The sequence below is a fragment of the Bubalus bubalis genome, chromosome 24 (assembly GCF_019923935.1).
Source record: "Bubalus bubalis isolate 160015118507 breed Murrah chromosome 24, NDDB_SH_1, whole genome shotgun sequence".
NCBI classification, from domain to species: domain Eukaryota; kingdom Metazoa; phylum Chordata; class Mammalia; order Artiodactyla; family Bovidae; genus Bubalus; species Bubalus bubalis.
The window spans coordinates 22,055,075-22,076,179 of NC_059180.1; the positions used below are offsets into that span (position 1 = coordinate 22,055,075).

At 45.0% G+C, this 21,105-nt stretch overlaps 1 protein-coding gene across 1 annotated transcript in view; it reads right to left on the bottom strand.

Moving 5' to 3' along the window:
• The window catches only part of OTOA (otoancorin), an 84,167-nt gene that overhangs the window by 25,702 nt on the left and 37,360 nt on the right, over positions 1-21,105 (bottom strand). Inside the window, exons 13-21 of the mRNA XM_006061832.4 lie at positions 19,545-19,760; positions 17,614-17,781; positions 16,725-16,865; positions 13,473-13,531; positions 13,180-13,297; positions 9,885-9,958; positions 7,086-7,221; positions 5,933-6,123; positions 4,103-4,196 (exon numbers count right to left, since the gene is read on the bottom strand). Coding sequence (XP_006061894.3) covers positions 4,103-4,196; positions 5,933-6,123; positions 7,086-7,221; positions 9,885-9,958; positions 13,180-13,297; positions 13,473-13,531; positions 16,725-16,865; positions 17,614-17,781; positions 19,545-19,760 — 1,197 coding nt within the window. The remainder of the gene's footprint in view (positions 1-4,102; positions 4,197-5,932; positions 6,124-7,085; positions 7,222-9,884; positions 9,959-13,179; positions 13,298-13,472; positions 13,532-16,724; positions 16,866-17,613; positions 17,782-19,544; positions 19,761-21,105) is intronic.

Consider the following 21,105-nt stretch of genomic DNA (forward strand, 5'->3'; position numbering starts at 1 on the left):
ATAACTCCTCTGATGGATCTAGGGAAAATAAATTAAACACCTCCTGGAAAGGATGGCTATTCTAGATGCCATTAAACACTTGTGATTCAAGCAAAGTGGTCAAAATATCAATACTAACAGGGATTTGGAAGAACTTGATTCCAGCCCTTGTGGATGACTTTGAGGCATTCAAGACATCAGTGGAGGAAGTAACTGAAGATGTGGTGAAAATAGCAAGAGAACTAGAAATAGAAGTGAAGCCTAAAGATGTGACTGAAACAAGAGTCTCTATCTGCAAAACATTAACAACTCACTGAAGGCTTAGATGATAGTTAGCATTTTTAGCAACAAAGTATTTTTTATTTAATGTATTTACATTGTTTTTTAGGCATAATACTATTGCACACTAATAGACTATCAGATCAGATCAGTCACTCAGTCGTGTCCGACTCTTTGCGACCCCATGAATCACAGCACGCCAGGCCTCCCTGTCCATCACCAACTCCTGGAGTTCACTCAGACTCACGTCCATCGAGTCAGTGATGCCATCCAGCCATCTCATCCTCTGTTGTCCCCTTCTCCTCCTGCCCCCAATCCCTCCCAGCATCAGGGTTTTTTCCAATGAATCAATTCTTCGCATGAGGTGGCCAAAATACTGGAGTTTCAGCTTTAGCATCATTAAACATAACTTTCCTATGCACTTGGAAACCAAAAAATAAAAAAATTCATGTGACTCAATTTATTGCAATACTCACTTTATTGTGGTGGTCAGTAACCCAACCCACAATATCTCTGAGGTGTGCTTGTAGCAGCTTCTCATATAAATTTAATTCCTAGCCCAACTAACCTAGTGTCTACAAAGAGTCATATAAAATGATATCCAACCTCAGTGCTAATCCAATACATGTTCGTATATATTGCTTTCACCCATCAGATTGTAAGAAATAAAATAAAGTGATAATACCTAATGCTAGCCAAGATGTAGGAATTATGCATACTTATTTCTCTATGGGACTATTAGACGGTGCATCATTACCACCTGAAAATATCTATAAAAATGTATGCATGCCTGTCTCTTTTGGGGTTGTACTGTTTTTCAATTTTCATTAAAATATACATGTATAAAAGGAGGAGAAAAGAGTTATCTCTGAGTTCAAGGTAAAGACTAGCAATGAGGGGCTTCTAGTTGCCCTAAGAAAGGTGCCATTTCTTATCCAGAGCTGATACACTTTTTCAAGACTTGGGATATTATTGGTAAATCTGTCCAAGAGTCCAGAGAATTCATCAAACTCTCCCCTGCAGTTGCGTGTGTCCCGAAAGTCACCAGGTTATATGTAGTTCCTCCTTCTATTCTAATTCTCAGAATCAGAGTTACAGTCTAAGCCAGTAGTTCCCAGTCCAGGTTGTAGGTTAGAAGCACCTGGGAAATTCACACTCAGGCCCTACCCTAAAGATTCGAGACCATTGGTCTAGGGTCGGGCCATGTATCTGTCCATTTTAGTTCCCTGGTGCTTCCCATATTGGAGAAGGAAACGGCAACCCACTCCAGTGTTCTTGCCTGGAGAATCCCAGGGACGGGGGAGCCTGATGGGCTGCCGTCTCTGGGGTCACACAGAGTTGGACATGACTGAAGTGACGCAGCAGCAGCTTCCCATATGCAGCTAAGGTCACGAGCGGCTGCTCTAAGATAAACAGTTAACTTTTAAGAGGAGATTACACAGCAGAGTATTTTCCATTTTGTATTTTTAAAGGGAGGAGGAGGATATTTCATAAAGGATGCAGAAGAATCTAGGAAGAGCAACTACCATTGATGAGAGAGGCTGGGGACCCAGAAACACAGAGCCAGAAACTTCACATTCTGTAGCCTTTGATGTATTTGGGATTTTTCTAACCCAAGTATGTATTTCTTGTTCTATTAACACTTCAGTCATTAAAACTAAAAGTAGAATAAGGCTGCTGGAAGAAATATCAACAACCTCAGATATGCAGATTATACCACCCTAATAGCAGAAAGCAAAGAGGAACTAAAGAGCTTCTTGATGAAGGTGAAAGAGAGTGAAAAAGCTGCCTTAAAACTCAACATTCACAAACTGAAGATCATGACATCCAGTCCCATCACTTCATGGCAAATACATGGGGAAAAAAATGGAAACAGCGACAAACTTTATTTTCTTGGGCTTCAAAATCACTGCAGACAGTGACTGCAGCCATGAAATTAAAAGACATTTGCTGCTTGGAAGAAAAGCTATGACAAACCTAGACAGCATATTAAAAAGCAGAGACATTATTTTGCCGACAAAGGTCCATCTAGTCAAAGCTATGGTTTTTTCAGTAGTCATGTATGGATGTGAGAGTTGGACCATTAAGAAGGCCAAACACCAAAAATTTGATGCTTTTGAACTATGGTGTTGGAAAAGACTTGCAAGTCCTTTGGACAGCAAGGAGATCAAACCAGTCAATCCTAAAAGAAATAAACCCTGAATATTCACTGGAAGGACTGATGCTGAAGCTGAAGCTCCAATAACTTGATCATCTGATGTGAAGAGCCAACTCACTGGAAAAGACCCTGATGCTGGGAAAGACTGAAGGCAGGAGGAGAAGGGGACGATAGAGGATGAGATGGTCGGATGGCATCATTGACTCAATGGGCATGAGTTTGAGCAAACTTGGGGAGACAGTAAAGGAAAGGGAAGCCTGGCATGCTGCAGGTCACGGGGTCACAAAGAGTCAGACACGACTGAGTGACAGAACAAAAACAAAAAATAATAATGCCACAAAACATCCACATGCCCACAACCCAGATTACAAAGTACAACATCACAAATATAATCGATAGCTCATCCTAGGCCTCCCTCCTTCCCCAGAAGTAACTCTCACCGCAAATTCAGTATTTGATAATTAACCATTCTCATGCACTTTTAAACTTCTCTTATATATGGAATTGTTTTGAATGTGCTTAAAATTAATCTAACTAGTATTTATTTACTTAGTATCCTACTGTATGTATTTTTTGAAACTTTTTTTTAAATCACACATTGTGTTTCTGTGATTTTAACTATGTTGATACAAAACTTTTTCAATTTTAAAAATTGATTTTTTAAAAAGTTAGATAAGCCTCTAAGACATATGCATCTGCTGCTTATGACTCTAGGTTTGAACACCCCAAGAGAAGATTTTACCATGACTGGACACCAGAATATTGCTGTTCTTATGTGAATCTGGGTGACATGCCAGGTATTCAGGTACCCTGAGTGAGTATGACAATGTACATCTTACATGTATGAGTACAGAGAATGAAAGTGTGTGGAGGTGCTTTGCAGTCTATCTGACTCTTGTTCAGCACATCCCCTCCTACCCCACCCTCCACCTGCATGGAGGAAATTTCCTTCCCCACTAAGGTGGGCTTGATTATATAACTTACTTTGGCTAGTGAAATGTAATGGCTAGTAGTTTCCCAGCCACTTTGCCCTCCCTTTTGTCGAGTTTCAAATTTCCACAGCAAGAAAAACAGGTTCCAGGGAGCCTAGCCCCAGAGGCAGACTCATAGTCCCAGACCCACAGAGTAGTCAGCAAAAAATAAATGTTTTCTGTTGCATGCCATTGAGAGTGTGCAGCTTTGTTACACAGCAGGAGATGACTAGTACATGACCATTTGGCACACCTCTTGGCCTTGTCGAACTCTTGGGGAGTTGCTGCAAGGATAATGTTACACCCAAAGGCAGTGCTCAATTAAGATTTGGTTTTGGATCGAATATGTTTGCCCATGTGACTGCACACACTGGACACACGTGTTGTGTACATATGGTGCTGATGCGTGTAAGCCCTCCAACGGGCATGCATGTGGGAAGCGCATGGATAGCAGAGTGGCAAATAATAGCTCCCAGGTCACGCACATCTGCCTAGAAGCCACGTGAAAGGCTCAGAGTCCCTTTAGCTGCTGCCTCACTGCCTTTCCCTGAACCTTGGGCATCCTGAAGTGGAGCTGGAAACATCTGAGCTCTTTGAGGCAGGGAGGAGCTTTCCAGAAAGACAAACTGACAGCAAACCCAAGGGAATATAACTAATCACATTTTTCTCTTCTTCAAACTCCTTTAGCCTTCTCTAAGATAGAACATTTAGGTACCTTTGTGGCAACAGAGCTTAATTCATCCCCTGAGAAAAGCACTAGAAAGGATTCCAAATCCTTCACTGTCTCAGCTGTCCAGTTCTGGGGGAGTCTAGGAGAGAGAATAAGCAGTAAATGGAAAGATCGTGCTGTTGCCCTTGTCCCGCAGCATCTTTTTCTGTTAGGAAAAGGTTATCTATATACCTGGAGAAGCTGTCAATCATGTGGTCCACATCCCTAACCAAGAAAACAGACATGTGATGCAGGCTGACCAATGAGAATCATCCTGAGGACTTTTGATTGAGCTATGAGAGAAGCTCTCTTTATTCTGGTATCTCTAGCAATAAAAAGGATATTGCAGGTGAATACTATCACCAAATGGAGAAAATAAAGGCCACACCCAAGAACACAGAGCTGAGAGATGGGAGGAACATTTTCCTGATGACATCATTTGAGGCCCTGGATCCAGCCATGCCTGAAGTCACATTCACTTCTAAACTTGATCAACTCCCATTTTTTAGTGTGAATTGAGCTCCTGAATTTCTTTCAGAGTGTTTCCTTCCTCCCTTTCCTCAACAGAAAAGTAATGCTATATTTGTTCCTTTTATAATTACCATTAGAAGTCTCGTCCTATAGCAAGATAAAATTTCCTCTCAAACTTGGCAGAATAATAACTTGCCAGGATCCTGGCACTGACCCAGGATCCACTGTTGTTCTTATGGAGACACAAATGTCTACAGGGACGTACCCCATACTGTCTCTAAAGGATGTCTGGTGATATCTCTAAAGGAGATATGCCTAATTAGCAGTGATAATCCTTCTGCTAAGACCAAGGCAAACCATCCCTGGCCAAAAAAACTCCCTTTATCTCTTTCATTAACAATATTATCCCATTAGACTATAAGTTCCATGACAACAGGTAATAACACATGTAATAATAACAGCTGAATCTTCATTCCTTGAGATAAAGCAGTTGTCAAATACTCAGTTCTACATGCTGGGCACCGTTGTAAGTCCTTTGCATGCATTAACTCAGCTAATGTCACAACAGCCCTATGGGGACTCTAGCTGCCCCCATCCTGCAGATGCAAAAATAAAATGCAAAAAGACTGAGTAGCTTTTCCCAGATCACACAGGCTGTAGGTGATAGAAAAATTTAACCCAAGGACTCAGGCTCCAAGTCCCAGCTCTTAAACTCTATATAATATTAAGTGCCTGGGCCACAGTAACTACTCCAAAGACATTTGTTGTCTAACCACTAACTGATGTCTAAGCCCTACTCAAATCTGACCTAACTTCAGAAAATTCTGCATGGGAAAGGACAGCTCTGTTTTCCCCCAGGGAGTTCTCACTCACCCAGAGCTGACAGTGCCTCAGTTATTTGCATTAGTATTATTGTTGTTGTTTTAACAACAATAATAATAACACCTCCTTGCATTTGTAACATGCCAGCTTTTTTTTTCAAAGTTTATTTTTTGGCTGCATCTCACAGCATGTGGGATCTTAGTTCCCCAACCAGGGATTGAACCTACTCCCCCTGCCTTCAAAGCATGGTACTAGACCACCGGAGAAGTCCCATAAAGTGCCATCTTTTTTGAGACTCCTTCCCTTTCCATAAGCCAAGATGTATTGGTGACAACCACGTGAGGCCTGCAGAGAAGCTATCATTCTCACTTTACAGGGAATCTGAGTCCAAAAGAAGAAAGCGCAAGTTTCCAGAATAAATCCCAGGGTCTAACCTCATCACAAGTTAGAGACTCCGCTTTGAGGTGGAAGAGCCAGGGCCAGGGGCCCCTTGGCCAGCAGCCCCACCCCAGCCCCGGAGCCAAGCCTGGGGCCAAGCCTCACCCATGCTGTTCCAGGAGCCTCAGCCTCACCGCCGCCTTCTGCTGGGGGCTGAGGTCCAGGCAGTCTCTGAGGCCACGCAGGGCGGTGGCCCAGGCTCTGGGGGACAACCCGTGGCGGATGACAGCTGCCGGCAGGTGACAGAGCAAGTTCCCCAGGATGTCCACGGTGTACTCATCAGCAATGGTGTGGCTCTGAAATTGACAAGTGGAGCTGGTGGAAAGGCCCAGTGGGTTCCAGATCGTGATCCCATAAAACACTTCCTGACCCCAAACCTTACCAAGGTTCCAGGATCCGAACCACCCACCCTACCGTGGACTCACACAAGGCCTAATTTCACCCCAAGGGAGTAGGCCTCAGAAGTCTGGGCGACCACACGGAGTGGGGGGTGGGTGTGGGTGGAAGACTGTCCATCGGGAGCACCCACTCACGGAGGCTGTGGTCACTGCCATTGTTATTGCTCTGGGGACACCCCGTTGTTCAGTACCCATTATGAAGAGAGTACAGCAATAATAAAAACAGCACTTCCAAGTTTGTAGGCCCTTGAAAGCCTCCAAAGCTCTTTCTCAAAATGCCAAAAATAGCTAACATTTATTCAGTGCTTACTATGTGCTCGGCACTGTTGTAAGTGTTTCCAGGTCTTACTCTCTTCATCTTCAAAGCAACTGTACAAGTACTAATATCAACCACTTTTTCAAGATAAAGAAACTGCCAGCTTGGCCCTTTGAGCCTTTGCATTAAACAATATATTACCTATTTCATGTCCTCAAGAGCTCTATGAACAAAGTGCTACTGTACCCATTTTACAGAAGATGAGACTGAGGTTCAAGGATGGGAAGTGACCTGCCCAAAGCCACAAAACCAATCACTGGCAGAGACTTGTCCAGAGCCCAGACTCTGTGTACTGTGCTCTTTCCAGTCCTCCAGGGCGGCCTCCCCTCATTCAGGCCCCAGAATGGAAGTCCCCAGAACCAGAGGCCACGAGTGTCCCACCCAGTGGTTTCAGAGCCAGCTTTGAGACCCACAAATCAGACTTCTGGCCCTCACATCAGACCTGAGAACCCAGCCAGCTCCTCTGAGGACTCCCCAGGATGCCCACAGGCCCCAGAGGGGAAGGGACATGAGTCAAAGTGTCACCCAGGAAGAGTGTCCTTACCAGGCACTGCTGCACTTTCTTGAGGATGGAATTTTTTTTGTGGGAATCCAAAACCAAAGAGTCCAACTGACTCTTCCCCAGGCTGATCAGGAAGGGCACACACTGAGAAGCTGGGATGGAAGCCAGGTAGCGAGCCCTGGAGAGAGATGGGAGAATGAGGGAAGGAAAACAGGGGCTGCTCTCTATTTGCCCAAGAGCTTATCACAGAGCTGATCCTTAAGTATTGGTTCTCCCCAGTGATGTCCTGGCTCCTTTGAGCAGAGAGCAAGCCTCCCACCCATCATTTTTCTTTTTTACTGGCAGGAAAAAAACTTCCCATAATGCTCTTCTCTCACAGGTGGAAACAAGTTTCCCATCATGCTCCTCTTCCCTGACCCAACAGCAGGATATGAGAACAGAATCTCCATAGACAGAAGCTGCCTGGTTGAGGGGAGATGAGGAGAAAGGAAATGAAAAACCAGAAGAAGAAAGAGACAAGAGAAAAAAATGAAATAGAAAGTAAAGGGAAAAAGATGAGGAGAGAGTGGGGAGAGAAATGACTCCTAATTCTGTCAACTTAGGATTCTCTAGGGCAAAGGAACATAGAGACCAGTTAATAAAACAGATTATTTCAGCTAGTAATGGATGGAAGGAAGAAAATTAAATGGCTCTATCATGAAGGATGATATGGGGACCAGCCAGGGAAGCCCCTCTGAAGGGAGTACTGTTTGAGCTGAGAACTCTCCTCCAAGCTCTTGACCTTATATTCTCAAGAGGAGCAATATTTTCCCCAATGGGGAGAAACTGGTTCAGGGAGAGGGAGGGAATGGGGGTGGGGTATATTCGTTATTACAATGATTTGTGACCTGCCAAAGCTTGACCCTACTCAACACAATCTTACTCCTTATAATTTCTCTCATTATGGAGAAATTAAATTTTTCTCCTTTGGGAGGCAATAATGAAATAAAGGTTGAGAAAGACCCATGTGGCATCACTGCCACTTCACTATTCCAAAACGAAATTCAACCTCCTCTTTCAAACATGTTCTGCCTTCTCTCTGCCATCCAAGACTCCTTCATCTCTTTATCCCTAAATCTTTCTTTGCTGGCTCCTCAATAATACTCAAATCTGTTCTTGTCTCTCCATTCCTAATGTCACTGTCTTATTTATTTTTTCATTCATTCAATCAGAGGGCTTCCCTGGTATCTCAAACAGTAAAGAATCTGCCTGCAATGCAGGAGACCTGGATTCGATCCCTGGGTTGAGAAGATACCCTGGAGAAGGGAATGGCAACCCACTCCAGTATTCTTGCCTGGATAATTCCATGGACAGAGGAGCCTGGCAGGCAACAGTTCATGGCGTCACAAAGAGTCAGACATGACTGTGTGACTAACACTTTCACTTTCACACTTTACTTTCATTCATTCAGCAAATATATAAAGAGCATCTGCAGCATGCCAGGACTTCCCAGGTGGCACTAGTGGTAAAGAACCCGCTTGCCAACACAGAAGATGTAAAGAGACATGAGTTCAATCCCTGGATCAGGAAGATCCCCTGGAGGAGGGCACTGCAACTCACTCCAGTCTTCTTGCCTGGAGAATCTCATGGACAGAGGAGCCTAGTGGGCCACAGTCCATAGGGTAGCAAAGAGTTGGACACAATTGAAGTGACTTAGCATGCATGCATGCTGCCAAGCACTGTGATGGGCACCAGCTACCAACATGAATAAGACATGTGCAGCAGGTCCCTACCCTCAGGATTCTCTAGGGGGAAGAAACACAGAAACCAACTAATAAAACAGATTATTTAAGCTAGTAATGAATGGAAGGAAGAAAATTAAATGGCTCTATTATGGACGATGATGTGGGGACAGCCAGGGGAACCCCTCTGAAGGGGGTTCTGTTTGAGCTGAGACATGGATATGTGGAATAAGACAACCATGCCAAGGTCAAGTTTATAGAAATAAGCCTCCACTGTCTCTCTCCTTCCAGCCAGGCTCCCTGCACTTCATCTTCTCTATGGACCATGATGATGATCTCTCTGAAACATAAAACTGTGCCCAGAATACAAAACATCCCAGAGTGTCACACAAGCCCTCCCTGACCTCTCTGGCCTTCTCATTTGAGCCCCTGGATCCAGCTATGCCTGAAGTCCACCCCTGGATTTTCCTGAACACAAAATTACCTTTTATTGCCTAAGCCAGTTTGAGTTAAGGTTCTGTTACTTTCAATTAAATATCAACTTGATATTATAGTTAGCTTAACACTTGTCTGTTTTTCCTCCATGAGAATGTAGGCTTTTATAAAGCGGAAATTAACTTACCTCTTAGAACTTAGTATGTAGTAAGTACTCAACAAATATTTTTAATTCAGTGAAGACAATGGCAGCAAGAGAAGGAAGAGGGAAATCAAGAGAAAAAGAGAGAAACTGTGTCCAGACCATATTTAAAAAGCAGGGCTGCCCCCCAGGCCTGAACACCCACTCATCTTAGAAATCCCACTGTTCACATTAGTCCTGATTCCCCTGCCCAGACCCAGCTGTGAGGCCAGCTCAGATGTGACCTGCTTCACTGGCATTCACTCATTCAAGCTCAGGTTGCCTTGGCTTTGGTTTTTAAATAACAAGAAAAAGCAAGAGAGTCTGCCTGAAACATCAACGTGGGGCTCAGAATTTATTTGCTGGATCTCAAGGATTTAACAGTCGAAGGCACTCCCTACTTGCCTCCAGTTCGTCACCAACATCCAGGAAAAGAGAATCACTTTGGCTTTGGGGACACCCACCAATCATACTGCCAAAAAGGGGGACTTGATGTTCACTTACGGAAGTGCAGCCAAGAGGAAGGGTGGCATAGAGGACCTGGAAACCTCCCAGTATTTCCACGCCAAACAGTTAACCTGAAAGATGAAAGCAGTTCTAGGAATTGAGTCCAATAAGACCAAACACAGATTGTGCTTTCTGTGGGTCAGACACTGTTCTAAGTGCTTTGAATACATTCACTTATTAACTTATACATTCACTTTAACAGCCTAAGATGTAGGTAACACTATTACACCAAGTTTATGGATGAGGAAACTGGGGCAAGAACAAGATGCCCACAAAAATTTAAGTCTGAGAATGCTCACCACAGTTTCTTTTATAACTATAAACAAGACGTGACCTTAAGATACATCACTAGGGGACTGACTAAGTAAATTATGGTATAGTCATATGGTGGAATACTATGCAACTATTTTGTTTCCATATGGTAGATTTATGTGTGCATGTATCATATACATTTAAACAGAACGTTGTATATGGTATGAGCTTATTTGTGTTTTTTAAATTACATGTAGATATGTTTTAGATATACCAAAAATTCTCCAAGTCAATAGCAAACTTCCTCTGTAGTTACACCTCTGAAGCCACATGACTGACATTTGAGGCAGGATAAATCCATGTTGCAGGAACTGTCCTCAGCATTATGGGATGGCTAAGTAGCATCCCTGGCCTCTACCTACTAGATGCCAGTAGCATCTCCCCCAGGTGTGATGAAAAAAGGTGTTTCCAGATATGTCCAAATGGTCTCCTGTTGAAAACTATGCTCTAGGAGAAATTTTACTTTCTCTCTATTGTTTTGTTTTATAATAATTATGTGTTTTCAGCAAAAAGATAAACAATAAAGGCAAATTTTCTAATTACTGGTATCTAAAGGTTCTTAGAACTGGGCAGAGTCAGGTAAGGAGGCTTATGGAGACATCTCTTCCTATTTGAAGGTGCAGGTCTTCCTCAAAGTGGGCCTGAACTCCATCCATTGCATCAGTTGGATAAGTGGAAGGAGACAGCTAGGCCAAGGTCCAGGTTACAGAAATTACCTGCTTCCCGCCCTACCTGGGTAAGGCTTTTTGTAGATTTCAGGGGTTCTTACCAGGGAACTGTCAAAATGAAAGGTATCAGGCTTCATACCTGATACCTTCGTACCTGGAGCCCCAGGGAAACTCTGCAAGTGGGGCTCTGTATTTTTCAAGTTTTGCTGAGGTATAATTGATATGCAGAGAATTACACATATTTAATGCATACTCTTTCATGAGACAAGCACAGGCAAACACCCGTGATGGCAGGCATCACCATAGTCGGGGTAATAGGCATGCCCAGCATCTCCCAAAGTGTCCTTCTGTCCCTTTGCTTTGGTTCTTTAGAAAGAGCACCTAACTTGAGAGCAACCCTCTTAGCAAACTGTGAAGTGCAGATACCACATTGTGAACTGCAGGTGCTGTGTGGTACTGCTAACTGCTGCTGCTAAGTCACTTCAGTCGTGTCCGACTCTGTGCAACCCCATAGACGGCAGCCCACCAGGCTCCGCCGTCCCTGGGATTCTCCAGGCAAGAACACTGGAGTGGGTTGCCATTTCCTTCTCCAATGCGTGAAAGTGAAAAGTGAAAGTGAAGTCGCTCAGTCATGTCCGACTCTTAGTGACCCCATGGACTGCAGCCTACCAGGCTCCTCCGCCCATGGGATTTTCCAGGCAAGAGTACTGGAGTGGGGTGCCACTGCCTTCTCCGCTGTGTGGAACAGCACATCACAACTCGCTCATCCAACAAAACTGAAACATGCTGCACAGCAAACAAGCCTTCCAGGCAGTGCTCATGCAAGCTCGGCTTTGAGAACCACTGATAGAATAAACAATCCGAGGGAATGACAGGCTTCATTAAAAATTTGCACATTATTCTAATGATTTCAAAGGATTATATAGTTGGCTTTACCCTTCCTGGCTCTTGGAGAGAAAATTCTCTTTTCATTTTTGTTCTGTTGCAAATATTTTCAAATTTTCCTTGTTATGGCCGCTTAGATACACCCATCATTTAAAAGTGGAACATTTAACTTCCAGATACATGGGTGTTTTTAAGTATCCTTGATATTAATTTTCTCATTTAAATGCTTTCTTCTCTGCAATCACCCTCTTTGTTTTTTCAGTCTTTTAACTTTATTGAGGTTTTCAATGGCTAAGTCAAAGAGCTTTCTCAGTAAATGTTACATTGCACGTGAAAATATGTGGATTATTTTCAAATATCTTCTAATATTGATCTCTAACACAATTCCACAGTAATAAGAGAACAGACCCTGTATGGCTTCAATGCCTTTAGACCAGGAAAAGTTTGCACCTTGTTTTATGGCCCTGGATATGTTCCAATGTCTCCTGGTTTATAGTCTACAAGAACTTGAATAGAATCTATATCCTGCTGTTGTGTGAAAATTGTATAAATCTTAATTATGTTGAATTGGTTCATAATGCTTTTCAGGTCTACTATAAACTTCCTGCCTATTCATTCTATTAATATTTAAGAGTTTGATATAGAAACTCCAATCTGAAATTATCTACTTAAAAAAATAATTGTAATATATAGTGGAACTGTGTGTGACTTTGTTCAGTATTTTTCAAGTCTCCTTGGAAATGTGTTATCATACTTCCATTATTTAAAAAAGAAAAAGAAAAAATAAAAGATTTTTTTAAATAATAAAAAATAAAAATATATGGAAGCGGGGGGAAAAAAAAGAAAATGTTATTGCTTGAAACATTTCATTCAGATCTGAAATGCACAGGCCATGTGCTCACCCTCTCAGACGCTATACAGCTCACTGCTTACACTCCAAGTCCAAACGGTGCTCCCCAGGCCTGTTTTCACTTACTTAGATACAGTGAAAATCAGGCACTGCTTCTGGTCTCCCCAAAGAGTTAAGGAGTCTCCTTAACTGTTTGGAAAGTGAAGTTCTAAATGAAAAATTAAATTCTCCTGGAGGACTGTTCCCATGCCAGGCTACCCCTGGCAAGAATAGGAAGGTAGATGAGGGTCCCAGGAGAGCATAATTGTGAATGTGCAAAAATGGTCTACTTGCCAACTGAAATCTGAGGTTCACATCTGGGTATAGAATAGCCCGTCTGCTGAGACTCTGGCTGCAGAGGCATGGGTATGTGGAGCTTTTAAAACAGAAATTAGAGAAAAGCTGGCTCAATACTTGGCCCCATATCATCACCTGCATCAGTAATCCTGGCACGAGTATCTTAAGACACCACAGTTAATCCACCCGGTAACCGGGGTAGGGAGAGAGAATGAGAAGCAGGGAAGGGCTTTGATGGTACCTGATACGGTGAAAGCAGAGAGAAGTTGTTCTCGAAATACTGGAAATGAGCCAGAAAGGAGTCGGCGCTCATAGCGTCAATGTGGGGGCACGTCACACCTTTGAGCAGCTGCCCTGCACTAGAAAATGAGACAAGGGGCCCAGGAGAAAGGGGCAGCAGGGAGAGGAAAGAAGGAGCAAGAGCAGGCAGATCTGATCCGACACCCACTGCAGGCAGGACGTCCGACTCTCCCTCCAGGGGAATTAGGCTCCTGGAGAGGGAGACTGCAGAGGGCTCGTCAGCCCCAGGCTCACCTCAGGAGCTCCTCAGGTCTCCTGGTCGTCTTTGACAGAAGCTCAAACAGGAACAAGGCCTGAGGGAAAAGAATGATTGCCACATTGATGGAGCACTCATGGGCCATTGTCCTGAGTCCTATGCTCCCATTTCACAGATGGGAAAATGAAAGCTTTGTTATTTACCTAGAACCACACAATTGCGGGAATTCCCTGGTGGCTCAGAGTCTGCCTGCAATGCGGGAGGCCCGAGTTCCATCCCTGGGTCAGGAAGACCCCCTGGAGAAGGAAATGGCAACCCACTCCAGTATTCTCGCCTGGAAAATCCCATGAATGGAGGAGCCTGGAGGGCTACATTCAAAGAGTCAGACACAACTAAGCGTCACTTTCACTTTCACACAGTCGATAAGCGGCTGAGCTGGGATTTGAGCTGGTGTCCCGTGATTGCAGACCCCACGCTATCACACCCCAGGTGGTCCAGGAGGTGAACAGGAGCAAAGCCAAGGCAGCGTGAGGCGGGAGGTTTATTTCCTGTGCTCAGAGAAGCCGTTGCCCAGTTGAGGACCCCCTGCAGCCCCTATTTCATGCCCACCTGCTGGTTACCAAACACACAGCATTCCAGGAAATAAAACTGACGATGACTAGACCAGGATGGGCTAGAAAGTTCCATAGATAAAGAATCTTCTGGGTCTTCCCTGGTGGTCCAGTGGTCAAGACTCCACGCTCCCAGTGCAGGGTGCCTGGGTTCGATCCCTGATCAGGGAACTAGATCCCACAAGCTGCAGCTAAGAGTTCGTGGCCCCTTCAACCTCTCTGTGCTCAGCAAGTCGCCTGTCTAAACAGCTCACTTCCCACCCCCTAGAACCCCTGCCTCCTCCCCTGGCTTACTGTCTCCTTAGTACTCATTAGCATCTATCATCTAGCAGGGAACACATTTATTCCCTGGAGTACCAGTGGTTAGGATGCCACACTGTCATTGCCAAAGACCCAGGTTCAATCCCTGGTTGGGGAACTTACATCCCACAAGCCCTGCAGAGGGACAAAAAAAAAGAAGAAGAAGAAGAAGAGGCAACATGTAGCAGTGCATACATTTAACTACCGATCTTCCGTACTGTCTCCCTTATTAGGAAGGAAGCTCCCTTCACTTCCGTGTCCCCAGGACCATGAACAGCACCTGGCACCTGAGAGGGGAGAGAAGTGGCCAGGGGCTCCATAAACACTATGAAAGAATGAATGAATGCAAGTGAGAGGACGTTCAAGGGCCTCCACAGCACAACTCTCCCCAGGCGGCCCCAGTAGTAACCGCTCTCATGTGCAGTGCATGCCCAGCAGAGTCGCATGAGAAATGAGCCCCATTTTGCAGATGAGAAAACTGGGAGGAGAAGAAGTGACCCCAAAGTTAATCAACAGTAGCCCTGGAATTCACACTTGGGTTTCATCTAACTTAACACACAAAAGATCTTCACGACCCAGATAATCACGATGGTGTGATCACTCACCTAGAGCCAGACATCCTGGAATGTGAAGTCAAGTGGGCCTTAGAAAGCATCACTACGAACAAAGCTAGTGGAGGTGATGGAATTCCAGTTGAGCTATTTCAAATCCTGAAAGATGATGCTGTGAAAGTGCTGCACTCAATATGCCAGCAAATTTGGAAAACTCAGCAGTGGCCACAGGACTGGAAAAGGTCAGTTTTCATTCCAATCCCAAAGAAAGGCAATGCCAAAGAATGCTCAAACTACCGCACAGTTGAACTCATCTCACACGCTAGTAAAGTAATGCTTAAAATTCTCCAAGCCAGGCTTCAGCAATATGTGAACCGTGAACTTCCTGATGTTCAAGCTGGTTTTAGAAAAGGCAAAGGAACCAGAGATCAAATTGCCAACATCCGCTGGATCATGGAAAAAGCAAGAGAGTTCCATAAAAACATCTATTTCTGCTTTATTGACTATGCCAAAGCCTTTGACTGTGTGGATCACAATAAACTGGAAAATTCTGAAAGAGATGGGAATATCAGACCACCTGATCTGCCTCCTGAGAAATCTGTATGCAGGTCAGGAAGCAACAGTTAGAACTGGACATGGAACAACAGACTGGTTCCAAATAGGAAAAGGAGTACGTCAAGGCTGTATATTGTCACCCTGCTTATTTAACTTCTATGCAGAGTACATCATGAGAAACGCTGGACTGGAAGAAACACAAGCTGGAATCAAGATTGCCGGGAGAAATATCAATAACCTCAGATATGCAGATGACACCACCCTTCTGGCAGAAAGTGAAGAGGAACTCAAAAGCCTCTTGATGAAAGTGAAAGTGGAGAGTGAAGAAGTTGGCTTAAAGCTCAACATTCAGAAAACGAAGATCATGGCATCCAGTCCCATCATTTCATGGGAAATAGATGGGGAAACAGTGGAAACAGTGTCAGACTTTATTTTTTGGGGGTCCAAAATCACTGCAGATGGTGACTGCAGCCATGAAATTAAAAGATGCTTACTCCTTGGAAGGAAAGTTATGACCAACCTAGATAGCATATTCAAAAGCCGAGACATTACTTTGCCAACAAAGGTCCACCTAGTCAAGGCTATGGTTTTTCCTGTGGTCATGTATGGATGTGAGAGTTGGACTGTGAAGAAGGCTGAGCGCCAAAGAATTGATGCTTTTGAACTGTGGTGTTGGAGAAGACTCTTGAGAGTCCCTTGGACTGCAAGGAGATCCAACCAGTCCATTCTGAAGGAGATCAGCCCTGGGATTTCTTTGGAAGGAATGATGCTAAAGCTGAAACTCCAATACTTTGGCCACCTGATGCGAAGAGTTGACTCATTGGAAAAGACTCTGATGCTGGGAGGGATTGAGGGCAGGAGGAGAAGGGGACGACAGAGGATGAGATGGCTGGATGGCATCACTGACTCGATGGACGTTGAGTCTGGGTGAACTCCGGGGGTTGGTGATGGACAGGGAGGCCTGGAGTGCTGCGATTCATGGGGTTGCAAAGAGTCGGACACGACTGAGCGACTGAACTGAACACTATTCTGCCTCCTGAGTTTGTTGCTATTGTTCAGTCACCAAGTCATGTCTGACTCTTCCCAAGCCCATGACTACAGCACACTGGGCTTCCCTGTCCCTTACCACCATCTCCCGGAGTATGCTCAAGTTCATGAGTTTAATAACACAGAAATAAGTTTGTTTTACCAAGTACCAAGTTAACCTTAGAACAGACCTTTCCCACAAGACAATCAGAAGTCCAGGCACCACCTCTGGGCATTGCAGTCGTACCTGACTCCTCCGGATCTCCTTTTCCTTCAGGACTGTGGAGTTGAATCCGGGTTCCCTCCATAAATCAAAGAGAGACACTTCCTTAAAGAAAGCGCCCTGTATTTCGACAATGCCAGAGGCAGTATCTCCTGCTTCCATCACCTGTCAAAAGTGAGAAGAAACATAATAACAACTTTGCAGAGAATGGACTGAGTGTTGGGTGAGGGCCAGGCACTGCATCAATCGGGTGCTTCACGGGTAATAAGTCCTACCAGATCTGCTCAGCAACCCAATGAGGTGGGGACAGTCCTTACCCCCATTTTACAGGTAAGAAAACCAAAGCTTAACGAGTAATTGGCTTGAAGTTGATAACGTGAGATTCAAGCCCAACTCTGTCGTATTCTAAAACCCACACCCTTTAACCATAAGAGCTACAGCTATCTGCAAGGTATTGGTATTTTAGGCCCAACCCTTTGAGTTGCTTTCTTAGCAGACTGTGCTATTAGACATGGCAGGTCCAACGGGATATGATGCCCAGAAGACCCACTGCAAGTGAGAAAAAGAAATGTGGACATGGCTTTGGAACAGGAAAGGAGAGCCTTTCTGAAGCACTAGGGGAATTCAGGATTCATTTCCACATTTGAAAACCAAACCCCTAAAACATTATGACAGCAAGAAATCCAACTGAAGAAAAGTGTTTCGGATTCAGCTGGCTGGGGACAGCACCAGGGTCTGGGGAGAATCAAGTTCGACCCCAGAGGCACTTTCTGGAAAGGAGGGGAGGTGGGCATCAGAAGAAGGCATTCTCCAGGCTTAGAACAACCCCACCCAAAGACAGAGCCCCCTCACAAAGTCCCAAAACCACACGCCTGAGAGCCCAGGGGCTGCGGACCAGACATCTTCCTCTCACCTTGCTCAGGACACCGTGCTGCTGGGCAGGTGACAAGTCGGACACGTGCAGGGAGGTGGCGCTTCTTAGGAGCTGCATGAGGTCCCTGCGGTCCATGGCGTGGAAGGCCTGCGTGCTGACCCCAGCCAGCAGCACGCCCATCTGACTGACGTTGTAGAAGGACAGCACCTGGGGGCGCCGTTAAGGGAGGGTGAGGACCAGCCTCGGGGCTGTACCTCAAGGGCGTGTACCAGGCCCCACTGCAGGCTGGGCGTAGGGAGGGGCGCTGGGGCCCCACTGTGAGCAAGAACAAGCTGCCCTCCCAGACCCTCCTCCTTCCATCTGGAAAGAGACTTAGGTATCAAAACACAACCACAGGTAACCGTGCCGCTGGGGTAATCACTATGCCATCCGAGGCTACAGCAGAATTAATAAAAAGCAGTGGAGGAGGGCAAGGCAGCCCACTCCAGTATTGTTGCCTGGAGAAACCCCATGGACAGAGGAGCCTGGTGGGCTGCAGTCCATGGGGTCACAAAGAGTTGGACATGACTGAGCGACTAATCACAGCACAGTGACCCATATGCCACCGCTGACCAGGCAACGGGCTCTTCTGTGTGTAATCTGACCTAGCAGACGAGATTTAAAAATTGGGGGGATCCTATAAAAATCCAAATTAGTGTTTCTGCTTTATTTAAAAAAAAAAAAAAAAAAAAACCTGAACATCAGGCAGTCCCCACAGTGGCAGCAATGGGCAAGAACCTTGGGGTGGGTCGTGGCGTCTCTGTCTGCCCTGCCCACCCCTCTCATGGGACCAGGAGAAGCCTGCTGCCCTCCGTATGTCACCCGTCGGGCAACTGACACAGCAAAGCCCCGCACTCGTCTATCTTCACGTGGCAGCTTTGAGGTGAATTAAAGAAGCATTTTAGGATGTGAATCTGATATTTTATATATAAAAAAAAAAATATGACTGTAGCTGGACACCTTAACAGAAATCATGCCTGTTTCCCAACCCCTCCTTTGGAGTAAAGAGGCTAAATGTAATATAATCAGAAAAATTTATTGGTTTTTAAAAAAAAACCAGTTGAGTGGTTTCCTTGAGCTATTCTATGTAGAATGAACAGTCTCTTACTGTCCTTAAGGAGAGCAAAGACTTTTGAGCACTTGGCTTCTTAGCAAAAGTCACCTCATTCCTCTGTAAGAAGAGTTGGATGCCAGGAAAGAGAAAAGCCACTCGGTCCAGGGATGGGAGGAACAAGACTGTCTCCCTCAGCTCTAAAATCACATTCACAGAGTGGACTTAGGTGGCCCCAGTCAAAACAGAAAGTCTGCAAAGCCTTCAAACTAAAGTCACCAGAAGTCTTGAAGGGACAAGATGGATGGTCTACCCTTCACCTTGAGTCAGAAAGGAGAATGAGTGGGCAGCGGTCATGGCGCCATGATAGAGGCAGTCAGTATGGCAATGAAGCAAGTGGGCTCTGAAGCCAGATGCCCTGGGTTCAATCCCAGCCCTGTCCCTCTCATGTGGCCTTGGCAATTCCCTTATACGCTCTGTGCCTCATATGAATGGCCTAGAAAATGGAGTTTATAACATTACTGACCTAATAGGGTTGTTGGGACGGTTAAATGATTAACTCAGTGATAGCTAACACTCACTGAGCCTGGACTCTAGGTCACGTGTTGTCCAACCTCTTCCTGTGTACTGACTCCCATAAACCTATGGAATAGGAGCTATTGTTATCCCCATCTTACAAAGAGGGAAACTGAGTCAAGGAGAAGTTGTCGGTTCCCCCACTGTCACGCAGCAGACACTGTCACACATGGGAGACCAAGGATTTGCACCCAGGTAGCCTTCCTCGGCACCGTCTTCTTACCGATTGGCTGCCCCTGCTGAAGGTCTATAACCAGCCCTTCGGTCTTGGGCCATTAAAACAGAGTCCAAAACTCCAACTGACCTTCTGGTGGGTCAGGTATTTGGCAGACAAGATGATGACCTGGCTCCTGGCCCAGCCAGAGACCTGGCTGAGGGTCGAGATGGCGCCGTGCACAGCCTCGGGGGAGAGGGATTCCAGCTGACTGTGGGTCAAGCCCACGACCGCATCCGACAAAGAGCCCAGAGTCTCATTGAGGGTCTGATTCTCCGTGGCAATTTCCAGGAGCTCAGCTTTGAGCTAGAAAGGGAGCAAGCCAGGGTGAGAGTCGACAGCAAGCAGGACGGCGGCTCCTTCAGACTACACCCCAGTATGCACCCTCCCCCTCCCTGCTCATCAAAAGGAAGGGGGCTCCTGCTGAGACCAGACCATGAGGCTCCCCGCTGAAAATGCCACCTCCTCTGGCCTCGACCTTCCTATGCTGCAAATTCATTCTATGCTTCATTTAAATATTAACTTGTTATTAAATCAACCTTAAAGCATGGCAGAAGGAAATTTTGTTCACTCATAACTCCACCACATTCCTGTAGCATCTATATTTTTTTTGTGACCTTGAACTCTACATCCTGTCTATATGGCCGCTTTTCTTTTATGAAATATCCAGGGAAGCTTTATGATAATATATAAATGTGTAAAAATAATTCTCAACAGTAAAATCTCCTGAAAACTCTACCTCAAAAAAAGTACTATGGTTAGTAATTGGGTGTTTATGTTTACAAAATTTATTATGCCTATACAAATAAACTATGGTATCTAGTCTTTACATAGGTGTAACATGAACAGAAATGCAACTTTCTGCTCTATTTTAAATTTTTCATTTAAAATTATGTCTTACAAGTTTTCACGTTTTTGTGATTCCCTTATTTTTTATAACATGCCTGTCCAGTTATAGTCAAGTTGTTTCCCAACTGCTTTCAGTAAAGAAGGTGATCAATTTATCTGTTGTAACGTGACCTCTATACAAAAAAAACCAAACAACAGAACGGTTTGTGTTTTGACACCTGAATTTGCATGAACCATATAGTCATGTCAGAGGCGTGTACGCAAGTATTCCAGATGGCCACTGGGGGGCAGCAGAGTAAAGTGAAACAGACAGCTTTCACAGCTCGTTTTCTCCAAACTCAGCAGCTCCCCTTCCCTAGAGGTCAGCTTCCACATCTGCAAAAGGCCTACAGCAGGGGGCTCCCAACGCGTGGGGCTTAACCAGTACTTTCAGCATCACCTGGAGAGTTGTTAGAAATGCAACATCTCAGGTTCCACCCCAGGGCTCCTGAGTCAGGTATTTATTAGGCTGTTTCCAACAAGCCCTCCCACTGATTCTGATGCACCCTCCGGGTAAGAACTACTGACCCAAATGAGCCAAAGGGTTCTCTCGTATCTAATCACACCCAACTTTCTTCTTGGTCACAACTGTCCCTGTGGCCCTAAACTACACTTATTTTATTTTTGCTTGAGCTTGCTTGGAAAGGATTCTTTTCCTGAGGATTTGGTGATGTGTGAAACACTGCTGTAGAATAACTGATGATGTAACCAAGATTTTCTTGAATATTGCTCTCATGTTATCGTTCCCATTTGAAAAATGAGA